The following is a 27,343-nucleotide window of genomic DNA, read 5'->3' on the forward strand; positions in this document are numbered from 1 at the left end:
CCGGGCTTAAATTGTGTATTATAGAATGATCACACCGGTGACAGTACTATTCAAAGGGTTCACGAAATATGACTACTACTCTTACTGTTTAACATGTTGGGTTACTTCATGTTAAGGCTAATAAAAATGACACGGCTGTAATGCTAACTAACGTGCTAGCTACTAGCTAGCTTGATCCAGACACTCCTAGTCCTTTCATCAGACGGGAAGCGAAAGAATGAGCAAGACCCATTGCTGGTATGATAACAACCTGGTACTAAGCACACAGGCATCTTGTTAAAGTTATCTTATCTTAGCCAGCGCCATATAGATAGATTATATCTATATGGCGCTGATCTTAGCTAAAACAATTGTGACATCACTTACGCGACTCTGGGATTTGTAGTCTTTCTAGTTGCGTATTTTTCATAGTCTTATATTTCAACAGTTTTACGACAAACTGTGACTTTTTTTACATGGAAATTATTTTTTAAGATTGACAAACATCATATGTGTAATTCATGGCACAATTCAAACGGGATCGAAAGATAAGTTTTCTCTCTCCATTGACTTCAATACATTATTTTTCCGAAATAAGGTCCCATGGGGCGGAAGTAGATGGGCGTGACTTCGCCACTCTATAGCGGGCCCTCTGAATCGCAGAGAGGGCCAGACGAGCTTTTTTCATGTAACCCTTCACATTCAACAGAGACTGAACAGGCAGATTCGAAGGATTTATTTATTTGGAAATGTTATTTTAAATACAATTAAATCAAGTTTTTTTTCCGGTAAAACTAATGAACAATATAACAAAAATAATATTAAAAAAATATATATTTAAAAAAAATATATATTTTTTAAATGTTTTTAAATATTATTTTTTAGAATATCTTAGGCCCTCACAGAGGGCCTAGAGGGCCCTGACGGCTCGCCACTGGTTAGTAGTAGTTGTGGTAGGAGTGTGGATCTATCTAATGAATAGCTTGCCAGCTAATATGCTAACCTAGCTTTATTGTTTACTTTGGTAGCTAACACGATATGTACGCTAGCTCGGAGGAACGGCAACTATAATGTAGTGTAATAAAACTACTATGAACAAAAGCTAGTGGTTCATATTAGGCTAGCAATAACGTGTTTATAATTGCAATCTTATACGGGTATTCTGCTACGTTCGGTCATACATTGTAACTTGCATGAATACATTGTTTTGCGCTAGCATACAGCTAGCCTCGTTAGCTATACATGCAGTATCATACCTGCCAACCCTACCGATTTGGGCGGTAGTCTACCGCTTTTGACATGTTTCTACCGCCTTCCGACTTAGCTGACTCTCCCTACCGATTTTCAATCTTCCCAAACTATAACAAATAAAAATGACACTACATAGACACTGGACTCGACTTTTGGCGGACACCGTTTGCAGCGTGTCTGTGATCCCATCATACAAACAGTCCTCTGTGTTTCAGTCGATCGCGAGATGTGTCTAAAAATAGAACGACAATATTCTGTTTTATCGTTAATGTCCTATAACATAATCTTCCTGTGCCAGAATAATGCACTTGAACGCATCAAAGCTTTGTGATTTATCGGGGCGTAGGCAGTGGGCACTAGTTTGCTGTGCAGTCCGCACACACAAGACCACAATTATGGCAGAAGCAAAAGAGCCCAAAATATATAATTTTCACTCCGAGTGGGGAGGATGATTATTTTTGTATCTATTCCAATTCAAAGTCCATCTGTCTCATCTGCAATGCGAGCGTGGCTTTATCGAAGAAGGGTAATTTAGGAGCGGCATTTCAAAACAGTGCACAAACGCTACGAGACGGAATTCCCTCCTAATTCTGTCCTACGCTCCCAAAAGGTGAGGGACCTGAAAGGACAGCTAAATGCACAGCAGTCAATTTTCACCAGGCCCAACAACAAGAGCAAGGCTGCTACCATAGCATCTTATCGTGTCAGTCACGTTCTTGCAAAACACATGAAGTCTTTCAAAGACGGCGAAGTTGTGAAAGAAGCATTCCTGGAGGCTGCCGACGCGCTTTTTGGGGACAGTAAAAATAACAGTAGCATTTCAACAGGTTTTTGATATAATAAAAACTCAAGTTAGATACCGTTATTAATCAGCTGTAAGTTTTAGTTTGTTTGAACTTATTCATTATAATGATTGTACAAAATGGTATAAGAATGCAAACTTTAAGATCTGTTCTGTTTAAATTGATTATAGTCTATTATCAATTCAGGTTAAGAAACTAGTGTTGCTTGCATCCTATTTTAAAGGCATTTATTTTTATACTCTACTAAAATGCAAAAAAAAGAAAAGGGTTTGATTCTATTAATTTTGTCTTTTTTATTGCACTCTGGCAGCAGCTTCCTGTGTAGCTTCAGATCTGAGTTGTCTTATTAGTAAAACTAATTTATACTTTTGTAGCAACACTATTTTTATATAATGACAAAGAAAGGGTTCAGTCTTTTCTTTTTTTCCTGTGTCATATGTGGCAGCACTGTTCAATGTTTCTTGAAAACATTACCCACTGTAGTTTGTGACGTGTGAATAAACTCCCAACTCTGTATCAACAACACTGTTGTGTAACTTCAGTTAAATACTTGTGTGTGTGTAGATTAGAAAGAGGTAAGATAAAGGATCTGCAGTATTTTATGAAGTATTAATCGTACAAAGTCAGTTTTATACAAGTAGAAGTGTGTATTTACCTGGTAGTCGGCTGTCAGTAATGGCTGTGCCTCTCTATTTGGACTGTAGATCTCGGCAGACTGGCCACTTTAAAAGTAGCTCTCGGTTCAAAAAAGGTTGGGCACCCCTGATCTACACTGTCTGTCAAGGTTCAAGGTTCAAGGTTCTTTATTGTCAAACTAACATAGCTACAGAGTAATTATGTCGTTGAAAATCTTATGTCACAGGCTTCTCCAACAATGCAACTGAAAGAGGACCAGAAACACATTCAAAATATAATAAAATGTGGAGACTTTGGGATATTTATCTCCCATTCTTTTACTTTTCGGGTATTTTACAGACCAAACATGTCGTTGATGTCACTGTTTACCAAACTACCACTTTTTCTGAAAAATGCATAAAATGATGCAATATATGTTAAATACATGGTTTATACATGTAATTACTGGGGTTCCATTTTCTTCTGATTACCTAATTTGGGTGTGCACATTTGCCGCGCGCAAACCTACCTCTTTTGGATTTGGAAAGGTTGGCATGTATGCAGTATGTACATGTACTGTCACAATGTACGGTAAATCACCCGGAGTATACTGTCAATAGGTATTTTGTGTGTGAATGCAGACATTCTCCTGCTATGAGATACATGTATGCAAGGCCATCTGCTGATATTAGAGTTGATATATGGAAACGCTAGCAACTTAGTTAGCACAGTTAGCACTGTGCCAATGGCTTAGCAGTCCAACACAGTTTACACATTTAAACAGTCTTGTTTGATAAATACACAAATAACAATGCAAACTTACAGGTTGTGTACCCGAATCTTCCCCTGCTCCAAACGGTCCAAACAAACTAGGAATAGCATCGTTCTTCAGTTTCAAATGCTGTGCATATCCGGCTTCAAACTGGGCAATGTTTTGGAAGCTTTCTTCTGTGAAATGCAGGTTCTTCGAACCTCTGAAGGAACAGTGTTAAAAATAAATTTCAACCACTGACTTCGTCGTGGTTCTTCCGTCGGTAGGACAAACAGCTCAGATTTCTCCTCACATTTCAGGAAACAGGTCCTTGGCAGTGGCATGACTGGATCGATTGTGAACTGAACCAGAGCTTCCAACAGTAAATGTTAGGCTGGCAGAGGGTGCGGCCAGCGCCGCTGGGTGTGGCCATAGCTCTTCGGGATTGGTCCATTTCGTTCCGGGTACCGCATGACATCATGGCGTACCCGGAACTAAATGGAAGACTCAAATGGGCAGTGACGTATCTCCAACGAGGCGTTTTGGGGAGGTATTTTCTGTGTTAGTTTTACTCGCTACAGGGTGTACTTTGAGGGTTTTGACTCTGCACACCGTTTACATGCATAAAAACCTTCATAACACACAAGGGGACGGGTAATAACCGGAAAAGCATGACATGGGAGCTTTAACTATTATTTAAATACAATCAGGAAAAGGCGCATAAAATATAACATTTTACATTAATTGAGAAACTGAGGGCATTATGAATATAAAACAGAAAAGAACAAAACACAAGTGTTCACGAATTAAATAGTTTAGAAATGTGTAAAATTGTTGGGCTTTTTTACTTTTGCACAATTTATTAAATGTTTTGTATAATTTCATGTCATCAGCAAAAGCAATAAATACTGGGGGAATTTTGACAAAGCGACATTTGTGTATGAAATATTTTTGCTAAAAAGAATTGCCTTGGTTGCATTTGTTATATGCCCTATTTATATTGAATTGTTGGACTAGCCTGGGGCTCAAGTTTTTCAATGCCATATCTACACTGTTGCTACTGTGCATTTGACAATACAATCTGGAATCTTGATCTTGTGTTGAAAGGTTCTATATAAATAAACGTGCCTTGGTCCTGCAGAGGGCATCCTCGAGTCGCTTTTCATCCAGTGGTGCACTGAATGGCACCGTGCATGTACAGAGGCAGCGATAAAGACACGCAGGGCTTATTGCTGCTCAGTGGAGGACTGACTTCAGTTGTGCACAGTCAGCTGGTGGGGAAAACACACCACTAACAGCGGAGATTTCCCTTATCCGCAGTTATTTATCTGCTGGGGATCGACTGCTTGAGGAAAGGTCTTTCTGTGAGGACTGCAGCACCCTGTGAGGGAAATATTATTTCTACAGGCATACGCAGAGGATCACGATTGGCTGGTAAGGTTTCTGTGAGTTTCATATCATGACCGAAATACAATTTTAACAACAGAGCATATTCTTATTACGTTTGGTGTTTGTGAATGTCTGCAGGTGTTGCGACAGGTGAAAAACTGCAGGTGCGCTTTAACACTTTCTGGTGCGATATCATTTTCTTAAATAAACATTGTAGGCTATTCATTTTAAATGGTGTATTTCGCCTAACAACTTATTTCCCCCTACTAGAAGATGTTTTGTGTTATTGGGTAGAGGTCAGGGAGTTATATTTTGTCATTTTACCAAGATTTCACGACACTATTTAATTGAAAGCATGGAATTAAATGAGGTCGTTGATGAGGGGGGTTGCTCATATGACTTTCATACTGAAACTCTGAATAAATGAAATGTTCTTGCTGTTATTGTTGGGGTTAGCCCTGTCGCACCACCAGTGTAGCTGGTTAGCTCCTCGACAGTCATTAGTGTTTGCTGTATCAACATTTACTTTTGCTGCCGTTTCTTAAAACAGGAGGAAGTCAGTTTTAATGTGTCTGCAACTCTATCTTGCACTTTTACTAAGAAACTGGAAGTCTGTCCTGTTTGGTAGGAAATGAGGCAAGCATTGTGAAGGTTGTGTAACAAATTAGGGGGCAGAGGAAGAAAGACACATTTGACATCTTCACCACAGAAAAATGGAAACCTGGAAAAACTGACCTCCGGGTGTGTATGAGTGTTGAACAAAGTTAATGTTAAGATCCCCTCATGCCTCAGTTTAACATTTTGAGAGGCAAGTTACTGAGAAACTACTACATGTGTGCAGAAATACAGCTGCTACATCTCTCAGGCACAATATGTGCAGTAAAGGCCAGTTGACAGATTTTCTGTATTTCTGATATATTATCTGTGTACGTCATTAGATTGCACTGGAGCAGCTTTTCATTTACTGCCCTGAGCCTTAGTACCTATCACATTATCACTGCTCTTTACACTGAAGTGCTACATCTCTCCCTCTGGTAGTTGGCAGCCAGGGTGAAACTGTGAAATAGCTTTCGGCAGTCGAAAGAAAAAAAGTTATATCTGGTTATCTTGTATGCTATCCTGGAGAACAAGAGATGTGAGCAAGACAGCTGTTTTAGAAAACTTAACAAATGCAGGGTCCAGTAAAACAAACTGGTCTTTCTGGGCATCATTCAACTGTTGAGCTTGTACTGAAATACAGATTTGTATAGACAAAACTGTATGTCTGATGGAGAGTTTTGCTTTGTCATAATGAAGAATTAAAATGTTCTCACCTTTATGATGTGGGTTACTTTTTTATAGCAGTCTTCTTTGTAATGGGTCAGATTTTGCCCTTTGACCCTTTTCACATTGTAGTCATGTGTCTTTGTATCGCAGAGTGGCGTATAAAGAATGATATGTTACATCACTTTGACAAGTTCCTAGGAATATTAGCCATCAACCAATATGTAATTTGGATCAAAATGTGACATCATGATGATTGTAGAAAATGAATAATCATGCAAATCTGAGCCAAGCTTTCAGACAAAGTTACACAAGATTATGAATGTGTGGTTAATGAACCTCCTGTTTCTTCCTCATTTGACTGGGAGGCAAAGGAATATGGTGAAGCTCATGCCAGGTTGGTCTGCTCGCCGCAGAGGATGTTTGAAAGGGAAAACAGCTCATGCAAATCCGCTGCTCTCTCCTTGGGACTCACACCTGCGCTCCTGGGCTGCCTGCTGCCCTGGCCCTGATATGTCACTTGTCAGAGCGAGCAGCATCTGTACATTATGTAATAATTTCCATCTGAGTAGCAGCAGAAGTGACACAGCACGGTAGAGCCAAAACTGAATGAACCCAAATCATGTTTATTCTGTGAATCTCAGCTCTTCTTGGGCTTTTACTTGAGGGGTCAGATTCTCTTTAACATTAATGATGAAATTGTAACACTGTCCGTAACATTAAGCACTAATAGCATCTTCCTCTGCAGACTTAAACCCACCTGTTACAATTGTTGAGTTTATTTTAAACTTATGCAGGATTTTTGCAGTTCGGAATATGTATCCTCATGGTTGATTGCACTTAACCTAAGTTGCTTTGGATAAAAGCGCCCGCTAAATGTAATGTTATTCATCAATAGCACTGATTGAAAGCAGGAGGGCCACATTTTTAAGCCAATATTAGTTTATCTTTTCCCTGCTGGATGAGCTTCCTGTCTAGGGGTTAATACGGTATAATTAACAGCTGTAAAGTTAAGTCTTGTGATTTTGGGTCTAAGAGCCATGGGATCCAAGTATAGGACCAAAACATCAGGCACATGAGACTCATTAACACACACACACACACACACACACACACACATACACACACACACACACACACATACACACACACACACACACACACACACCAAGATACTCTGATAAATAAATGCCTCACTATGTTGTGATAATGAAATCCGGCACCTCGTAATATTTCTGTGTGTTTAGTGTGACCTCTCTTCCCACTACACCCACTCTGATTCTCCTCTCAGAGGATCCTCTCTCGCTCCTGTCTGCAGTATTATATTCTGGGTCAAAGGAGTGCTAATGCGCTACGTCCTAGTTGCAATCTGATGAAAGCAGGACAAGAGTGTTTGTTTTCTTTGCAGAGCGCTTCATATCAGGTCATTCAGCACCATACCTCTCTTTTTTTGTGGTGCTTTTCTCTGCATTGTTGTAGCAAACTTTAATCGGGTCACTTCATAGAGAATGAATTGTGCATTTCCTTATATAGGGTTAGGTTGAGATTTGAGATAATTTCCATACAGTTTGAAGAAGGTAAAGGAAAAAAAGCGGCATCCTTCTTAGAAACACATTTGTATTAATTCCTGAAGTGGACATTAGTTGGAGCTTTTTTTTAATTCTTTAAAACATGTGGTTTGTTTTGCACTTGCTGATGGGTTAATGAGTGTTATGTGTTATGTGGCTTTGCCATTTCACCAGTAAGTCAGTGCTAGGCCTTAAGGGCTTACCACTGTTTTCCTTTCTTATTAGTTAATCTTGTACTATTTGGATTAATCAGTAACTAAACATTTTTAGTAAAAACACTGTTTTTGTCATAATTACAGCAATACATGTGTTCCTGTACTGCAAAGTCTTGTTACTTTATGGCAGACATGTACATTGATTCTGATGATAAGCTCATATCGGCCAACATATTTGCCATCTCAGACTGTTGACCAAGATCTACATTAGGAAAGCATTAAAGCGGCAATAGAGAAGTTGCTTGCTTTAACTTCATGAATCATTATGAATGTAATTGATTGCACAATGTAATGGCTAAAGTAGAGTGTCACCACTGGTATTTACATTGGTTTTGTATTAGCCTCACTTTCTCTGTGCAATCCTGTCTGCCAGGGTATGATCACCCGGACAAATGAGAGCTCAATTCAAGGCACAAAGTAAGTTTGTCTATCAATGCGTAACCAGAACAGTAAGAGCATGGCACTTTTATTTTCCTCTGGAGCAATCGGTAGCTATCCCCAGTTACCAAAGAGTATCAGTGCAAGTTATTTGCAGTTACTGTTCCTGTTCCTAAGAGTTGGTAACTTTAAGGAAAAGGGAAATCAATCAAGCTGTATTTGAGACCGTGGCGCCAACAATTTGGAATCGCTGGGATGGGGAAAATTAAAATACTGTCTCTTTCCACTTTATTGACCAGATTTGACATTTTTCGAGATAAAGGGATTCATTTCTCACAGAAACATTTGTTTACAAAAGACTAACAGAATATATGACTACAGTAATTGAGTCAGTGTTACAAGCCTCCTAAAATATTCATATCAGTATGAATCGGAGCAGTGCTGAATAAGAAGGTGTCCGGGGCAGCACAACCATACTCCATTGACCGGAAGAAGTTTAACCTCCACACCTGTTTATTTGTGTTGCACCTCTACCTAAGCACAGCGTGGGCTGCTTTCTCTCTCTGTTATCTGTTTTATTGTTCTCTTTCATAGCCCAGGGTGAACTCATGTCAGCAAAATTGCCACCAGTTCACAGTCAGGACTTCATAATTAACTGTCTTTTATTACAGGGCTGTGATCAATGTTCACCCCAGACAACATAACATCTACCCCCCCCCCCCCCGCCCATTATTTTCCACAGCAGTGTAAAGAACCTAAACTGAACGGCAATCATAACTTCAACACCTTGAAATAATCTATAGTTCATGTTCAGAGGCGTAGTATATGAAACAAAGTATCATGAGTTTCATGATTGAGTGTTGAACCCATCTTGGGGACTGGAAGCCAGGAAATATCAGCGCTTTGTGGCAGATTTAGACAACTCTATGTTTTTTTTAATTTGCAATACATAAGCTGCGTTGCTCCACTGGCTTTCCTAAATTCATGTTTCACAGAGATGTGATAATCCTGCGAAGATTTTCACAAATGCCAGTGTCAGAGTTTGTTAAGAAAGCCCCTGATTTGCAGCAGGTGAATGTGGATGAAGAATTTCCCAGTATTATCGCTTTGATCTTAATGAGCTCTGAAGGGGAGTTTCCCCCTCCCTGGCCCAGCGTTTGAGAGGATGCAGAAATCTCCCAAAGGAGGCCTGCAGCAGTAATTGGCTGATAATTGAGCTCTCCTGTTTAACGATTGGTTGGTTGGAAGGTTGCTGGCAGGACAACTTGGCAGCCCTGATGGAATTCAGATTATTCGGAGGTTGTGGTGTTTGTTGTTGTTGTTGTTTTGGCCCTGCTGAGCCCCCTATAGTACCCCTCCTACTTCCCTGCCATGGTAATAACAAGGCTTGCAGAGGCCCATTCAGGGGACCCGAGGGTACTGGAGTGAACGAGTGGGAAGGAGCGTTGACAAATGAAAGGGTTGGACTACGACATAGAAATTCCTCGTCTTTTCTTCAGCAGCCGGTGACCTTCGATCAATTAAGGCAGGGTGATGTAATCCCCTCTTACCCCCACGATTGATCACTTCTGAGAGTAATACATATAGTCACTTGTTCCCACAGCGTTATGCTTAGCTAATAAACCTGTCTGTCAACTTTGTGGCATAAAGAAGAGCAAGGGGACCTTTGGACTTCAGGGCAGGGCTGAGTTCAGCTGGGCTTGGCTATCATGCACACGTCTCTAAACATCTCCCCGTGTCATGTGATCTTGCTGAGGCTATCTCGGAGATATTACTGGTTGTGTGCGAATCAAAACACTGCTCTATATGTCCTTTTCTCAGAAATTCTCCAGCTGTAGTGTGTCGCTCCATCAGGGCTGCCTCTCCCCGCTTATGTGTCTTTAGAGAACATAGTCTCTGTTTCACTGCATATACTCATCTCTATGTTTCTCTCACCCCCCCCTCCGCTGCATTCCCTCGGTTGAATCATGTGACTCTCTGGACACAGTGGGTGACCTCCTCCTCACTGCTTTTCATGCAGAGTGGAACCATAGTGAGACGCTCTCTGAATTACAAATACAGGCCAAGAGCTCTCCTGGGTTTTTTGCATTCATGTTCTCTTAGAAAACAACATGTGTTCATTCTTTTTGCCCTATATGTTGTCCTTGTGTTTGCATCTATATAGTGGTGTTTTTCCTTTTCTGTCCTGCTGGGAAACTTGCATTGCTTTGAATAACACTTGGTGTAGTCTTGTTGAAGCACCCACCAAAATGTTTACTATCCTACTTATTGTTCACTGTTTCTGTTTCCCTCTCCCATTGTCATCCTCCTCGGTCTCTTTCACCCCCTTCTTCTGTTTCGCTCATTTTTTCTTTTCATCTCGTGTCATCGGAAAGGTCAAAGCGCTCGTCGTGCAGTCCCTCTCTCTCTCTCCCTCCCACCTAGTGTTTCGCTTTGTTTGCTGTTTACAAAAGGTCAAGCACTGTCCATAGTTAAAGTGTACATTTTGTTGGTGCTAGTTGCCTGGCAAGTGATATATCTCACATGTGCTCACTTTGTTTGATTATGATTGCCATTTATCCGACTGATCATTTCTACTTGGCGATTGGAGGGGAGCCCACACTTTAGGGACAGCAGCCATTTTCATTGTTTACAGTTTCACATTTCTGCATCATATTGTAAGATGTAGAGAATTTAATGTACACTCTTTTGGCCGGTTCATCAGTCCATTTGTACAAAACTCTCCAACTACTGGGTTGTTGTCAGTCTCATGAAAAGATGCATTTAAAACTTTGGACCACACATTCCCATTAGTCCCAGATGTACTCTGAAATCAATGCAAAATACGGGATAATGTGGATATTCTAACATGCATAACAGCAATTATTCCCCAACAAGGAACAATAGGAAAAACATTTTGACCTATTCATAGTCTTTTCATTTAGCGCTGCCCTTGGCTCAAACATTGTTTCCTTACTAATGTTGGTAATAGAAGATGTCTGCACATTGTAGATCCAACCAATCAAACGGTGCGATGGGCTGCCAGTGTGGCTACAGATTGGTTTTCTTGTTTATATATATACAGTACATATACTCACCACACACATACACACACTTCTTTGCAAGCGCTGCAGTGCTGCATAGTGCCTGATGTACGCAGGCAGATCTCTGCAGCACAGCTTGTCCCTCAGAGCGATGATAAAAAAAAACACACCTCCAGAGGATACAGAAAAATATGGAACAGAGTGCCCCAAAAACCATCCAAAATAATACCTGCCTGCTGTTTTACTGCTTCATTTAATGTGGGGACTCACCAGGGAGAAAACAACAGTGTGTGTGTGTGTGTGTGTGTGTGTGTGTGTGTGTGTGTGTGTGTGTGTGTGTGTGTGTATGTGTGTGTGTGTGTGTGTGTGTGTGTGTGTGTGTGTGTGTGTGTGTGTGTGTGTGTGTGTACAGTATAAGATGTGCAGCTTTTTATATTCAGTTTGCCTTGAGGTTATTTGCTTTTTTCTTTGGGCGGTTTGTTTGAATTGGATGGTACTAGCAGAGCAGAGCTCCTGAATGATGTGTGTATCTCTTTGACAATAACAAGCAGATATTTATTTTTTACTGAACGTTTCACAAAGACAGTGTTTGTGAGACTCTATCCCCCTCACTGTCTGTCCCACTGCCCAGCATTTTCTTCTCCTCCGCCTGTCTCACTTTTTGTCTGCTAGCAAAACACTGTAAACACAGTCATCGAAACGTTAGCCAAGGAATGAATCTGAATGTTTTTGAGGTGATGAGGACGACATATTGTTTGTTTGTGATTGCCATTTAGACGTCTGATCAATTCTGCTTGGTTTGTGGAGGGGAGCCCACACATCAGATTGGTTTCCCAGTATATGATTCATAACAGAGCATGACACATTTCACAGAAGGATCTATTTTACACGGTTGGGGTAACTAAGCCAATTATGTAATCGCACTGACACACCAAACAGTGAACAAGTGTTTACACAAGGCTTCGGAAAGATAATGAATACTGCTCTACGCCATTTAGCCATGGGAAATGTCATTTTTTTCCTATTGTTCTTTGTCTATTTCCTTATATTTTACAACAATGCAACTGAACAAGTTTTTGTGAGTGAAATGTTGCTTGGGTGGAGTTTCTTTGAGCCTTAATGAAGGATCAGAGCAGTTAAGTTAATGAAGCCGATCCCCTGCAAGCCGAGCTAAGCTGACTTCCCACATGCATCTTCTTGATTGTATCCATGCAAATCCAGATATCTGTGCTTATCCAACATCTCGCAGGCGGCAGGCGGGATTTGTGAAGGTCATGAAAGCCCAGCAGTCTGGTCCTCAGCGCTCTGCATTGATGGTCTGCTATTGATTCTCCATTATGTCTCCAATCTGCTGCAGTAATCCAATAGTATCTTGGGACTGAGGCAAAGCAGAGCAAAAATAAACCGCTATGAAGTGTCTGTGTCCTTGCGATTAAAGCTGTTGGAGCCTCCTTGTCATGATCAGATGGTTTGGAAAATGGTTGTGCTCTACTGTGGAAATTACAGTTTCACTCTTGTCAAATAAACAGGTCTCGCTATAGGAAGACATACAGGATTTTTCAGATATCTTTCTAAAGCAAGTATGGTTGGGTAAACTGCCTGGTTTCTGTCTTGATTACTATTATTATGACATTTCCTACTGAGACCAGTGAGGCGATATTTCCACAGCTTTGACGCGTTGACACTTCAGATGCATTAGATCTGCATTTGTATCATACCAGACGACCCATGTCTGCTCTCATTAACGTGTTTTCCTCGCCAGAGCAGCTTGGCTACAGAGAGACGATTTGACTTCCACAGGGCTGACTGGCGCCCTTGGCAATATCCCTGAAACCATGGAGGAGATATGGCATGAGAGCCAGTGTTTGATCTGAACTCAAGTGTGTTTGTTTGAAGGGTGGTAGAGTTTCTGACAAGGGTGTGTGGACGAGCGGGCAGAGCGTTGTTTACGTTCAGAGAGACCGAAGGAGGAAAGAGCTAACATTACTTACGGAGAATCTCCTTAAGAGCAGAAGTCACAAATTGCTTCACAAGACTGAAAGATAAAGTGGATTAAAGAAGTACTTTCTTTAAGTGTTGACCAAGTGTGGCTTTTGACAAAGGAAGAGCTGTGGTGAGTTGTCAAGGAAGTTTTGCAGTTACAACAGATTCTGTTTTACGTTTAAGTTGATTTGTCTGTTTACTGTGTATGTGTGTCATGTACAAGCTTGACAACTGTGTGAAATAGGAACTGACCCAAAGTGTAATTCTTCTCATTCCACTGAAATTATTTTCTGGTCTACATTTAGCCTTTCGATTGCAAAGTGTGTATAACCTTGCCCATTTGGTCCTCAGTCCATCCATAATCCAATAAAGGTATTGATTTGACTCAATTATGCATTTTTGTATTTGTAGCTCTCGGTAATATAATTGTGACTTGCAAAAACGTATAGTTTTACATCAACAGCATGCTCTCTTGTTTCCCTGTTATACTGCTGTTTGCTGATTATATTTGCAATGGGAGTGTGTGACAGTGGTAAAATATGGCTGATTAGGATGATCCATTTTCATTCACGTGTCAAACAATCTGTCTGCCTCTCTTTTGTTGAGAGGGGAACAACAGACCTGCTGCAGCTGCAGGCCTCTCACAGATTGTTCTAGAAACAGTCTGTTAGAGCACCGGCTGGGTTGTGGGGTCAGGTGAGAGACAGGGAGGGAGTGAAAGAGAGAGGGGGAGAGAGGTCCAAACATTCTCTTTTAACACTGACAGGCCAGGACTGAGCAGAGAGCCGGATAGGCCTGCAGGCTCATTAAAATTCCTCAGGTTCAGAGCACACAGACAGTCATACAGTGTGATGGCTCAAGTGGATCAAATCCTCATTGCACAGTAGTGAGGAGAAATATTCTGATGTATTTCTATAATAGCAGGATATTTAGGTGTTAAAAGCAACCTTTGCCTCAGTTGCACTCACACAAAGTCATTTGACAAACGTGATCCTTTTACTAAGGATGAGGTAACACGTTTTCTGTGACTATAATGTGCTTGAGCTCCTTCCAAATAGGTGAAAACAACAGACTGAGTGTTTTTTAGATGGAGAAGGATTGAATGATGCAAAAACAAATATATGGGAGGTGCGCCTCAAGCTAAAATGCATCCGTGTTGTCCCTTTGTTTATAGCAACAGAAGAGCCGGTGCGCAGATAATGACCCGGCCTGTAGATAAGGGTTTGGTGTCTACTACATTCTTTTAATATCTGCGTCTGTTTGTGTGTCAACATGTTATTGCGTAAAAACACACTGCTGCTTTTTGAAGACTATTTTTAAACATGGTTACAACATATTCTGATAAGCAATATACCCTGCACTGCAGCATTTTTTAAAGGTAGTTATAGACTTTCAAAGTGTGTATATTCTCTGTGCGACCACAGCAAAAAGACAGTGTACTCTGAGAGCTGCAGGTGCATTTATATGCAGGTGGGGCTGCGACTGCAGGCTTGACTGAGCTTATCAGACAAAGTCCAAAATTTGCCGGTGTTTCTATTACGCCTCTACTCCTTGTCTGTGTCCCTGTTTTTCCTCCCTCACTAGAGGACACAATCTTGTCACAGTTTCATTGATTTGTGTCACTCTGCCTTATTTCTCTGGAATGTAAGGGAGTGAAACAGGAGAACACTAGAAAATAGTTAGGAGGGCAGAATAGAAAGGGTACATTACAATCATTCACATATGAGGATATGAGACTGAGGCAGATGAGGCAGATGAGGCAGATTGTTGGGTCTCAGTTAGGTTTTGATTGTGCTGTAAACTGTAAAGTGCCCCGGGCTACAGCTCATTCATACACCCTTCTTTATGAGGTGTTATTTATCACACACACACACACACACACACACACACACACACACACACACACACACACACACACACACACACACACACACACACAGGACGATCAGGATTGTTGTTTTTTGACTGTCAAACGCAGAGATATCTTGCTGGAGGTCAGTTCAACAGTGAGAGTTTTGCTAAACTGCCTCTCCAATCAGGCAGAGATTAACAGGAGAGTGGTGGCATGAAAGTGGTCTCAAACGCATTGCTGTTAATCAAGGACTCTTTGCTGATTGACATCCCGCCCTCGGTCACATCTTTTTCAACCCTGCATTTTTTTATACTTTGTGTGTCTGTTACCTTGCAGAGGGTCCTCTCACGGATCCAGACATCCTGATGTTCGCTGACAATCAGGAGATGTCGCCCTGATTGCTGTTTGTCTGTAACAGCTTCTCATTAGGCAAGGTACGTTGACTTTTTTCAGTCACCACATTCATCATGGAACAATTTTAAGTTGTAAAAGTAGTCCAAGTCATTTCCTTAACACTGTTTTATGTCTCTTTCAGATGTCAACTACAACAGAGAATGGGATGGGAGGGCCTTGGAACACAAGCAGAGAGAAAACCTACAAAAAGGTAAAAACTATTCACACAAAGCTCAACTGTGTTTGGTTTTATTTGCCTCTTAAAACTAATGTCATCCTGCTTCCACAACATTTATTTTGAAATGCCACTGTATAGAGCCAACAAGTCCACAAGGTCTGAGTCTGAGTCACATGAGTCCTTATAAATGTCCTTCTACAGCACATTGCGTCCTGACCCCTGCCAAGGCCAGCTGCCAGAGATCAGTCAAGTGCCGGTCACACTTGTTTTCTTTCCTCTTTTTTGTTTTACTCGAGACGTCAGTGGTTCTTAGGATGTCACCATTACAAGGCTCTCCACAGTGGCCCCCACTGTTCAGGTTGGGACTAAAAAGGTCTTTCTGTGGTGGCCACGCAACCAAAGAACTAGGGTGTTTATGTCCCAGTCTTTTTGGGTTTTAATGTTAGTGCAATTTATACTACAACATTGTACTTAACAAAATATGAGTTGACTTTATTGCCTTGATGTATGGTCAATTGCCAATTTATTGGAATTGTAACCATGCACTGCTTTCACCATCACAGTTTTCCATTACACCTACAGATCATTTGTTAGCATCGCATTGAAAAAAAGAACATTTCAGGAGTTTTAATAAATGTATTTATTGTAAACATCTTTCTCTAACTTGTTCACTTAAAGGTGGGGTAGGTAAGTTTGAGAAACCGGCTCGAGATACACTTTTTGTTATATTCCATGGAATGCTCTTAACATCCCGATAGCAATGAATATCTTAAGTGCTTTGACAAAGAATCCATAAAAAAATGTCATCTGTCTCTGTGGAAGCCGTAGTACTGTAAAAAGCACCACCAATCATTTTAGCCGGCCCGGCTAAAATAACTGGATGGCCTACCTGCCTGTCAGCCTTCCATCTGTGCACAAACTTATATCGTGCCCTCATTGGTCATGTGCGCGTTCGTGTGTGTTGGAGGAGGGGCTCTGTAAGGAAGTGGCAGATTTTTTCCGGCTGTGTATTTTCAAATTCCAGCGCACTCGAGCTGGTTTCTCCAAAATCACCTACCCCACCTTTAAACCCTGAGTTTGCACACAGCCAGTATTATTGACCGACAGATTTTTAAGTACCTCCCATTTGCTAGCTATCTAATTCAACGCATGGCACGTTACACTGCATGTATGAAACCAATTAATGGATTTATTTGGTACATTCATTTTTGTATCTGCTTATCATATGGTAAAAAGTGTGTTTCTATCTGCATATGACATGGTAAACAGCCTAAGCAGATGATGTTTTTATTTCCCATGAATTCACATATTCTCCATAAATTCCTTTTAAATACCCTGTAAAGTTTTCACCTTAGTACTTTCTAGATTTTTCTAGATCTCTTTTTTATCACTTTTGGGCTTTTTTTTTCTAGTTTCCCTTGTTTACATTAACAACATATTTAGTATGTGATTGGTTTAGCAGTGACAGGGTGATGTAACAGCCTGACTAATGGGATGTTTTCTCTTCTATGTTCCCGTCTAGACCACGTCATCGGCCTTGAAGGGGGCCATTCAGCTCGGAATCGGCTATACAGTGGGCAACCTCACCTCCAAGCCTGACAGAGACGTGCTTATGCAAGACTTCTATGTGGTGGAGAGTGTGTTTCTGCCCAGGTCAGTGTTAAGTAGCGTCAACCCACACATGCATACGTCCATAGCTGCGCACACAGCCTCCGTACACAGGAAGACAGCTTTTATACATTTTCTGAAGAAATCGTTCGATGTGTGAGTTCATTGTGTAGCAATAGTTTGCTCAATGTCATGAAAAAAAACAGCCAGACTTTTGCATAAGCTCAAGGTTATAAGTCTACAGGAGGCAATTATTTAGAGAAGTGTTTCATAAAAACAGATTGTGTGTGGGTAGAAACAGGCGGTTCTTTGGCTGCGACTGTTTCCTGACTGCAAGGTGAATGAATGGACTACAGAGTGAGCTTTGCCAGTCAGCCTGCTCAAATATTATATGTCTGGGTCTTGTAAAAAAAGACAGTCAAAATGACAACTAATCATGCTCAGTGGAAACTGCAGGCGCTGGACCTCTTGTCCGAGGAAATTGTGCTGCTACCACAATCTCCCACAATCGCTGCTTATTTCATTTTGCTAGTCTAAATCATGATGCAGGGATAAAACTATTTTGGTGCATTATCCTGCCAAGAACTGTGAAATCGGCTTATAATGTGTCTCTTGCTGACACGGTGTAAAACATATGTCAGAGTGTGGCTGGTCATGTCCGGCTGTCCTCACAATCACATCATCAGATTAAAGAGACATTTGATATAATCCACAACAGACCCCGGAATAATTTTAAAGTGAGATATAAACATACAATACTGGTAATCAGTATATGACAATGTCGTTTACACATTCACAATGGACAATAGTGTCCAATAGTGTTTTATAGGATTTGGGTGTTGTACATTTTTTTTCCTTTTCTATTTACAAACTGCCCTTCTAAATCCTATCCTAAAAAACAAGAGCATTCAAGCTAAAATAATAAAATAGATGAAAACAAGCATGTGTTCACAAGTTGGTTTTCTATCTGTGGCCAAATGCATGAATCATCCAAGATCTTTATCTCTGAAGCTTCAGGAAGAGAACTGGATTCCTGCTAGGAAATACTTTGTTGTTTATCTTTGAGATGCTGCACCATATGCAAATCCATTCTGGTTCATGCAAACCTGGTTTTGGCACGCTGTCTGCCCTACAGTGATGAGTGTTCAAAAACCTGCTGTTGCTTTGCTCAAATAATGAATTGCATTATATCAATAGTTTAAAGCATGATCGTTATATCATCCTCAGCCAATGTCAAGCCTTTTCACATAATCGGTAAAATAAATAGAAGCTAAGTTATCTTCAAGGCCAGTTTTTCAATGAGTATGTGAACTGAAGTAAAACATCAACGTTACAGAGTTAGGGGAAAAGAAAATGACCCGAAACACAATTAGGAGGAGAGAAAACTGATGCCCTACATCTGGCATCTTACATAACCGTTTCCCTCTTTATTACTAACAGCAAGGCTGGTTACTGCTTTCACCTTGTGAGTGTGTGTGTGTGTGTGTGTGTGTGTGTGTGTGTGTGTGTGTGTGTGTGTGTGTGTGTGTGTGTGTGTGTGTGTGTGTGTGTGTGTGTGTGTGTGTGTGTGTGTGTGTGTGTGTGTGTGTGTGTGTGTGTGTGTGTGTGTGTGTGTGTGTGTGTGTGTGTGTGTGTGTGTGTGTGTGTGTGTGTGTGTGTGTGTCATAATTGCAAATGAGACACCTCCTGTAGCGGGAACTACCACAGAAGAGGTTTTCAGGAATTAACCACATGTCTCTATATCTGATTGGCTGTGAGCAGTCACTGTTATGACGCCCCAACCGTGAAATATGCAGTCACAAAACCTTATGTTTGAATAGTGTCAAAATGAAAGTTGACTTTAAAGAGGTTGCATGATCAAAGTAAAGGCAGAGTTCGAAGATGGGTGTGGTGTGAGCAAAGGTGCCAGAAGTAGTGTGGGTGGTGGGATCTAATATCAAGATTGCCTCTATTTTTCTTTACCTTATCCAAATGCTTTTGTTGTTTTCTGTGAAAGCAAACAAACACAAACGCCTCCTGAGAGAGCGGCTGAGTATGTAGACGGCTCTACGATGCTGCTCCTTCTCACTCTCTTCTTCCTCTTGGCAGTGTTGGCTGGCTGGAGGGGTCAGCGATCACTTTGACACATAAACACACACTCTGCTCTCTGATTAGGTTGAATGAAAAACGTTCAGGTGTGTTGTTGAATGGTTTCCATGCAGGCGTATGTTACGGACATGGACTGTCAGTCATTGATGATAGATCATTGTTGTTGCCCTCACCACAGAGCAGTCAGATTTCACTGCAGAGTAATCACAGGTATTGTTTTACACGACTGTGCTTGCTTGTTGCCTGTATCCTATTACTGGATATAGCACTACCAAATAACAACACAGTAGCCTTTTTACCCAGAAAACCATCTAAGTCCTCAGAATAGTAAACGGATTTAGAGGTGCTCTGGAAAGCAAAACCCTTTAGTAAACCGAATCCTTGTAGATTTCGGGTCAGTGTAATTTATTTTATGATGAAAGACTCAATGTCTGACTCATGCTAACCTTATTAGACGTGCCTGTGTTGTGGTCTTCCCCTTGGACACAGGTTATAAAACAGGGTCATTGTCAAAGGTTCCACAGTTTAATCAGATCAACAACATGTCGTTTATTTTGTCCCTTTTGTTGTTTTTCATTTTCACCTTTCCCTTTCTCCCGCTCAGAGTCAAGGCTCATCTGTTGTGTGGTATTGTTTAGACCCAGTAATCAGAGCCATCCTTAGTCTCCAGGTGAGGAACTCTATACTGGCCCGTTTGTTAGCACAATACTGGAGAATCTGGGTTCCCAGAGATGACTTACTAAAGCCTGTTCATGCATGGGTGGAGCACATTACAAGGGCCCACCGGTACACTCGCTGGGAGTCAATAGCCACACAGATTACGTATTAGGGTTCAAATTCCCCCTTGGTGCTTCCTACAGGTGATCCTTGGTGGGATGACTGTGTTAACAACACTTATATAATGTTAAAGGTTTTCTTTATTGCCCCCTTATTTGAGTTGAGTGTTGGATTAATGTATCTCATGTACCATTATTTGTTTTTGTTTCCTGCTGGTCTTTGTTATTCATCACACATCGCAGTGAGGGAAGCAACTTGACCCCCGCACATCACTATCCGGACTTTCGCTTCAAGACCTACGCTCCGCTGGCTTTCCGCTACTTCAGGGATCTGTTCGGCATCAAACCAGACGACTACCTGGTAAGACTTAAAACTGTCTGAGACATAACTGGTTATTATTTGTTCCACCTTTCTATGATAATCCATTAAAAGCTCATAATCCACTCTTCAGTTTCAGTCTTTTCTGCTTTGTTTACAATTATGCAGGTCAAATCAAATTAAGCATATACATTATAAAAAGCATTATTTACCTAATATATGTTAGTTTCCCAAAAGAAAAAGGCAGAAAAAAATTAAATAAATGTTTGCCATTATTTGAAATATGCATATTCACAGTGACATCTCACTTGATGCCATGACAGTCATTGCCAAGATGAAGTCCTGCACACAAACCCACCAAAACCACATTTCTTTTTATACTGTTTCTGCATGGGTTTCGCAAACAAAAATGTAAAAGTAGGTGACCTTTAGAGGAGCTAGTAATTATGTTGTGTTGCCTTCAGACCTGTTCCCATTTTTTATGCTAACTAAGCTAAGTAACTGCCAGCTGGCTCAAGCTTTATATTTAGTCGACAGGCATGGGAGTGATATCTTATCTTTTAACATGAAAGTGAGGAAGCGAAAATGCTTTGAGGAGTTCTATCTAACAGTATGTGTTAATAAACATATTTCCCATTGTGGAACACCTCTCTGATACAAGTATACTCTATGTTAAACAACACTCTGTTTCTGCTCAGTAGTTATTCGTCCTCATTTAAAGGGAAATCTGATTTCGTTCCATGTTTTCTGTCTGCGCCATGTCAAAAATACAATTAGGAAACCAACCATGAGACCTGCTGGTTATCTTTCTCATGAATTACTTAGCATTGATTGAACTCTAATCTTCTACGTCAGTGCGTACTTAAGTGTGACGAAATTCAACACGTATTTGATTGATAAGTGGACTTGTATTGCCACACACCACTGGCCAAGGGGAAAACTAGGAGTGGGAGGGTGACGACGAGGCAAAACACTGGGGCGGTGGAGATATTAGGGGTAATGAATGAGCTAACACAGTGCGCCCTCATTACGACAGCTTGAGCTCCCAGTGCTGAATTCAATCAGCAGATGATTCTGTGATTTCCCAGAAGACACAAACAGACTGAGAAATAGATAGAGAGAAAAAGAGAGTAATTTTGTAGGACTTTTAAACAGAATCTCTTTGGTGATTCATGTTTTTTTTGTGCTTGTTTGGCTATTGTGTGTTTCCTGGGAAAAAAGCCTCAGCCTGAAGCCTTGGATGTCTGATTACACTCACTCACCCGTGACAAAGCCTTTTATTAATGTGCAGTACATGCCATCCTGTATGTTATTCAATGTGCTGCTCATCTTGATGCCAAATTCGTGACTGCTTCATGCTCGGAACAACATTTGATTTTATCTAATGTTGTTGGGATTTGGCATGTTATGATGAAAAGACCCCACCAGCTACATTCTTGTTTTTATATGGTAAGTTTGTCTCTGCATAAGTGAAAGACAAAAGAGAGATGGAGAGGATATGTAACATCAAGGCAGTAGAGGCAGGATGGCATAAGGCGCACCAGCTTAAAGGATGTGTTCATGATTGATGTCTTTGAGGTAAAGATGAATTCATTCAGACAGAGAGAGGCCACACAGCAGAGTCTAATTAAAAGAGAAACCACACACACACACACACTGCATCCTGAATGAAAATGCACTACACTGCAGATGTGTTTGTTCTTGTAAATCAGTGTGACTGCAGACGGCCACCGGTGAAGAGTCTCCAGTGTTGCTCTTCTACTCTGAACATGTCACTCTCATGATGCACGGATAACATCCAACATTGCTCTTCAGCTGGATGCTCTCACCGTGTCTCTGGTGATTGCCACGTTAGGATGAATGCTCTCGATTTGGTCCTGCACAAGCAGTACTTGCTCCTAATAATACCAGCTTGTATTTCTCTGCATTCCTGTTAGTGCGCAGTTTAACTGTTTGTCAACAGAGAAGTTTGGCATATAGATTTGGGCTTATGTGATCAAGATGGGATTTAAACAATGAAAATAATGTAGACAGAGACCCCCTGTCATTGTCATTCTTGAAATATCCAGTATATGGCGAACAGTATGTTGACTATCAAATACGTTTGTGTACTTGTGGAGTTATTTCAACTTAAGGAAATCTCAATTCTACATCATATAAGGATAGTTTGGAGAATTGTATACTTCCAACTTTGTGGAAACAGCTTGGTATAGCTTGCACTGCATCAAATGTGCAATAACTTGACCGGCCTGCACAGATCCTTGACTTAAAACCTAAATCTCACACGGCTAGGCCTTATGTCTCTTACGCCATTGATCTAAATTGTGTGGGAAGCCTTCCCTGATGTTAAGCTATCACATTTCATTTCATTGTGATGTCCGAGTATACTCTTACTTTTTTTTTGGTTGGCTACATACTTTTTTTATCCACATGAATAAAGCCACTAAAACAAAAACATGTATTTAATAGTTTGTATCACAAGAGTTACTGTAAGTGATGATGTGCAAGGCTTTTCTCTGCACTTAATAAAAAACTGCCTGGGGTGTAGCATCTTTATTACCTCCGACAAGGGGGTTATGTTTTTGGATGGTTTGTTTGTTTGTCACCAGGAAAACCGAAAATAACTAGTGGCTCAGGGTGAAGCAATAATCCAGGAAGAACTCATAAAGTTCTGGAGCGGATCTGTATCACGGGATGGTTACACCCATTATATTTCGCTTTTATAAACATTGCAAATAGCGCACAGCTTGGCGGAGGTCTGAACTCTCCCAGTGCCCTTCTAGTTTAATACTTTTTCCATGTAAACTTCAGTCTGTTCTGTATAAGAGCTGTTTCGTGTCTGGATATGTTCCAAGTGTGACCTCTGTTTCACTTGAAATGTTAAACTGGTTTGTTTATGTTTCCTTCCTCAGTACTCCCTCGTAAATGAGCCTCTGATCGAGCTGACCAACCCGGGAGCTAGCGGCTCTCTCTTCTACCTGACCAGCGATGACGAGTTCATCATTAAAACCGTCCAGCACAAAGAGGCCAAATTTCTCCAGAGATTACTACCTGGATACTACATGGTGAGACACTATAAGTTGCTCTATGGGTTCTCAAGTACCTGGTTACAGTAGGTGGCAAAACTCCACTCTGAGTTTTAGGCCCCGGCTCCACGAGGACAAATACGGCAAAACGCATTGGAGTAACGCAAATGCAACCGCAAAAAACCTTCCGTCCCCACGCAATATACACCGGATTGTGTCAAGCTCCACGAGACGGCTCCGTTTACATCCAAACGCTGGAAAAGCTGCAGTACATATGCCGAACCTGTACGTGGCGCTGTAACTTCCTCCACAAAAGCAGCAACTTCCTCCACAAAAGCAGCGAAGAAGAATGGTTGTCATGGCTGCACTTCTGTGTATTCTCCGCGGTGGGGGCCGACAGAACCGGGCAGAGTTTTTCGCCGGTCAGCGTGTGTTAAAGTTTAAATCTTCCGGACAAAATTATAAAAGTGCCGGTCAAAGGTCTTCATTGTTATTTATTGAGCTTTAAAACAAATGAATAACGACGATATAATGATATATAATCATCAAATACACGGAGCCTGTCTCTTTTTCCTCTCTTCTGACAGCGTCAGTGTCTGTCTCATGCAGCAGCTGATCCTGTAATGAGTGACCCGACAGTAAAAATGAACATATTTATAACTAGTTTAGGTAGTTTGAGAGGTAATTAAAATAGCTAAGGGTGATGATCTGACTTGAAGTGTGTGTTTTGCTCCCGCTGCATCACAGCGGCAGGAGCTGCGTGTCTCCGTCCTGTCAGATTAGACTTCACTCGCGTTTATGTCCATATCGAGATAAAGATAAATAATCTGAATTCAAGGAGGAGCTCCTGTAGATGTTGCACAAAGAACTGTAGCATGGTCAGTAGCGACTGGAGCACGATAGCAACCCTGCGGGGGAGAGGCGGGGCTATGAAAACGAATGACCGTATAGGCGACTCCACGGCCCCGTTGGACCCCCCAGAGCGCTCCGTTCCCAGATCTATCCACCTTTGGACCCGTTGTCGTTTGCGGGGTCTGTTTCTACGTTTCCCTTACGGCGTCGTCGAGCTTAGAGGGCTATACGCATGAGAATATGCGGATTCAACCCGTTTTCGTCCTCGTGGAGCCGGGGCCTTAAATGGGTGTCAGAAACCCTCCTAGTGTTGAGTATTAACAGATCACTCATCAGATGCTTAAGTGGCACAAATGAGATGCAGCGAGCGTCCTCATTAGCTCCAGCTGTAGGGCACCATCACACACTATTACATCTCTGTCAGGGAGAGGGAGACACACTGGATGTATGCACATGATTAAAAAACGTGATAATTGTGTCCACTTAATTTATATTTGTAATCTAAAAATATTTTTGAAAAGTGAGTAAAGGAAAATAACAAAAACAGCTACAATAGGCATGTAAGTTCAGAAAATGACATCCATGCACTGTGATGCAGCATTAAAGGTCCCATGACATGGCCATTTCTACTGATCATAATTTCATTGTTGAGGTCTACTAGAATAGATTTACAATTTTCCATAATCACATTGGTTTCTCATACAGCATCTCTGTATAGCATGTGTATTCACTCTCTGTCCTACACACCTTGTTGGAGCTCCTGCCCCCCCTCCCTATGAGCCCACTCCATTTGGTCGGCGTTACGTCACTATGACCCGGAAGAAAAAAATGGAAAAATAAAAATCTCCAACGAGGCGTTCTGGGGCAGCATAGACAGGACTTTTCTGTGTTAGTGTTTTACCCGCTACAGGGTGTACTTTGAGGGTTTGTGACTTTGCAGACTGTTTACATGCATAAAAAACTACATAACACACAAGGGGACGGGTAATCATGGGACCTTTAAAAAAGACACTGAGACATATTGTGATCCAAAATGTAAGACGTTACTTGTCTCATATCCCGATATCTAAATAATTATGATGCATCTAATATTGGCTTTACCTTCACAGTTATGTAATGAGTAAAACAAATGCAGTTAAACATGATTGTAATACAAACTTATTTCCTTTGCAGAACTTGAACCAGAATCCGCGCACGCTGCTGCCCAAGTTCTACGGACTGTACTGCATCCAGTCTGGAGGCATAAACATCCGGCTGGTGGTGATGAATAACATGCTGCCGCGCTCCGTCAAAATGCACTATAAATACGACCTGAAGGGCTCCACCTACAAGAGGCGAGCGTCCAGGAAAGAGAGAGAGAAGTCCTGTCCGACCTACAAAGACCTGGACTTCCAGGACATGCACGAAGAAGGGCTTTACTTTGACCCAGAGACCTACAACAACCTGATGAAGACCCTGCAGAGAGACTGTCGGGTAGGAGAGTTTCTGCTCATTACTGTCTCTCTGTGTTTATTAGACCTGCTTTAAAATAGCAAAGTCATACCAAAACAGGAAGGTCCCTATTTTTCCATAAAAGACAAAACAAGAAAGTCCAAGATCAGATCATTTAATTATCTGAATACTTTCATTCAAAAGGTCTTTCCTGTTAGGCAAGGCAAGGCAAGGCAAGTTTATTTATATAGCACCTTTCAGCACGCGACAATTCAAAGTGCTTTACAAAATAAATTAAAAGACATTTTAAGAATAAATACAGTAAAAACACATTATATAATGGCATAACACATTATATAATGGCATTTTAGGGTTGTATATTTTCATTACTTTACTAAAACACTTTGACCTGTGTGGACATTGAGTCTGATATGAGTCATATCAGATGTAGTTTAGAGAGGCTAAGTTGTAATTTGGGTATTTAATTGACTTTATTACATGGCTTAGTTGAATACTCGATTCTGATTGGTCAATTCAGAACACGTGACACGTTGTTAATCCAGAACAGACAGACCGATGTCAAGGATTTATGACCGTTGTTAAGGACGCTCAAATCTGCAGAAAGAAGTCCGGTCGATTGAACTGTATACAGTTTGGCCGAAAAGCAAACTGCATGCAGATCTAGATCCCTCCGCTTCGCGTCGGGCTCCTGATCAGCCTGTCGGTGTTCTTTTCCCATAATGACCGCGTCGCTGCACATTATCCCTTACGTAGTGGAGCCACATAGCTGTTAAAGGGATGTTATTGACCTCTCATTCTTGGAACAGATTATGGAAGCTTAAACACGAGCAGCTCTTTAAATGTATTACATTGTATACTAGTTGAGGACAGTGTGTGTGTGGCTTGGATGGGACAAAATGTTTTGAAAATAAGAATTTTCCATGTGTTTTTCAGAGGGACTGCAGTGTGTTTCCACTGTGTGTTCAGTCTAAGCTCTCTTTGCCCTGGGCTCTGTTCTGCCGTCTCTGCTCTGCGATGTTTCACTACATGACAGCTCTCCAAACACTGAATGTGATTAAGACATGATCCTGGTAGCGTGAGAGACTCGGAGCTCTATCCAAAGATAGTCCTCCAATCTAAAGGCTTGCATTTTTGCCAGATTTTAACGCAGAGGCCAGGAACATGTATGCTGGTGAAGAATAGCTGGAGTTTAACAGGAGACGTGGTGTGTGTGATTTGCATTCAGAAGCCTGAAAATAGAGAGCATACAAAATGTGTTGCCAAGACTTCATTTTTTGTCCATTGCATCAGTGTAAGATTAATTGCATGTGAAAACAACCTAGTAGTGAAGACTATAGGACCATGTTTAATGTATTTCATATTTTTGCTGATTGTTTGCAACCACAATTGTAGGCAAAAGAAAAAAGAACCACAACAGAAGAGCTGAATTGCTGATTTGATTGTCCTCTGCCTCTTGAATAACAACAATGATACGCTTTTGCTCCTAAACCAATGTTGTGCTATCATTTAAAAGAAATCCACACATGGATTGATTAACATACGGCCTTGGCTTGTCAAACTGTCATTTTTTAGGATGGCTTC

General features: G+C 41.1%; 1 protein-coding gene across 1 annotated transcript in view; it reads left to right on the top strand.

The window, feature by feature from the left end:
- Nucleotides 1-4,651: 4,651 nt before the first annotated feature.
- The window catches only part of LOC117476062 (phosphatidylinositol 4-phosphate 5-kinase type-1 beta-like), a 35,773-nt gene continuing 13,081 nt past the window's right edge, over nt 4,652-27,343 (top strand). The window contains 7 exon segments of the mRNA XM_034122422.1: nt 4,652-4,833; nt 15,407-15,504; nt 15,606-15,674; nt 17,164-17,294; nt 20,357-20,474; nt 23,345-23,497; nt 25,484-25,783. Of these exon segments, the coding sequence (XP_033978313.1) occupies nt 15,606-15,674; nt 17,164-17,294; nt 20,357-20,474; nt 23,345-23,497; nt 25,484-25,783 (771 nt within the window). The 5' untranslated portion in view covers nt 4,652-4,833; nt 15,407-15,504.

This window comes from Trematomus bernacchii, unplaced genomic scaffold (assembly GCF_902827165.1).
Source record: "Trematomus bernacchii unplaced genomic scaffold, fTreBer1.1, whole genome shotgun sequence".
NCBI lineage: Eukaryota > Metazoa > Chordata > Actinopteri > Perciformes > Nototheniidae > Trematomus > Trematomus bernacchii.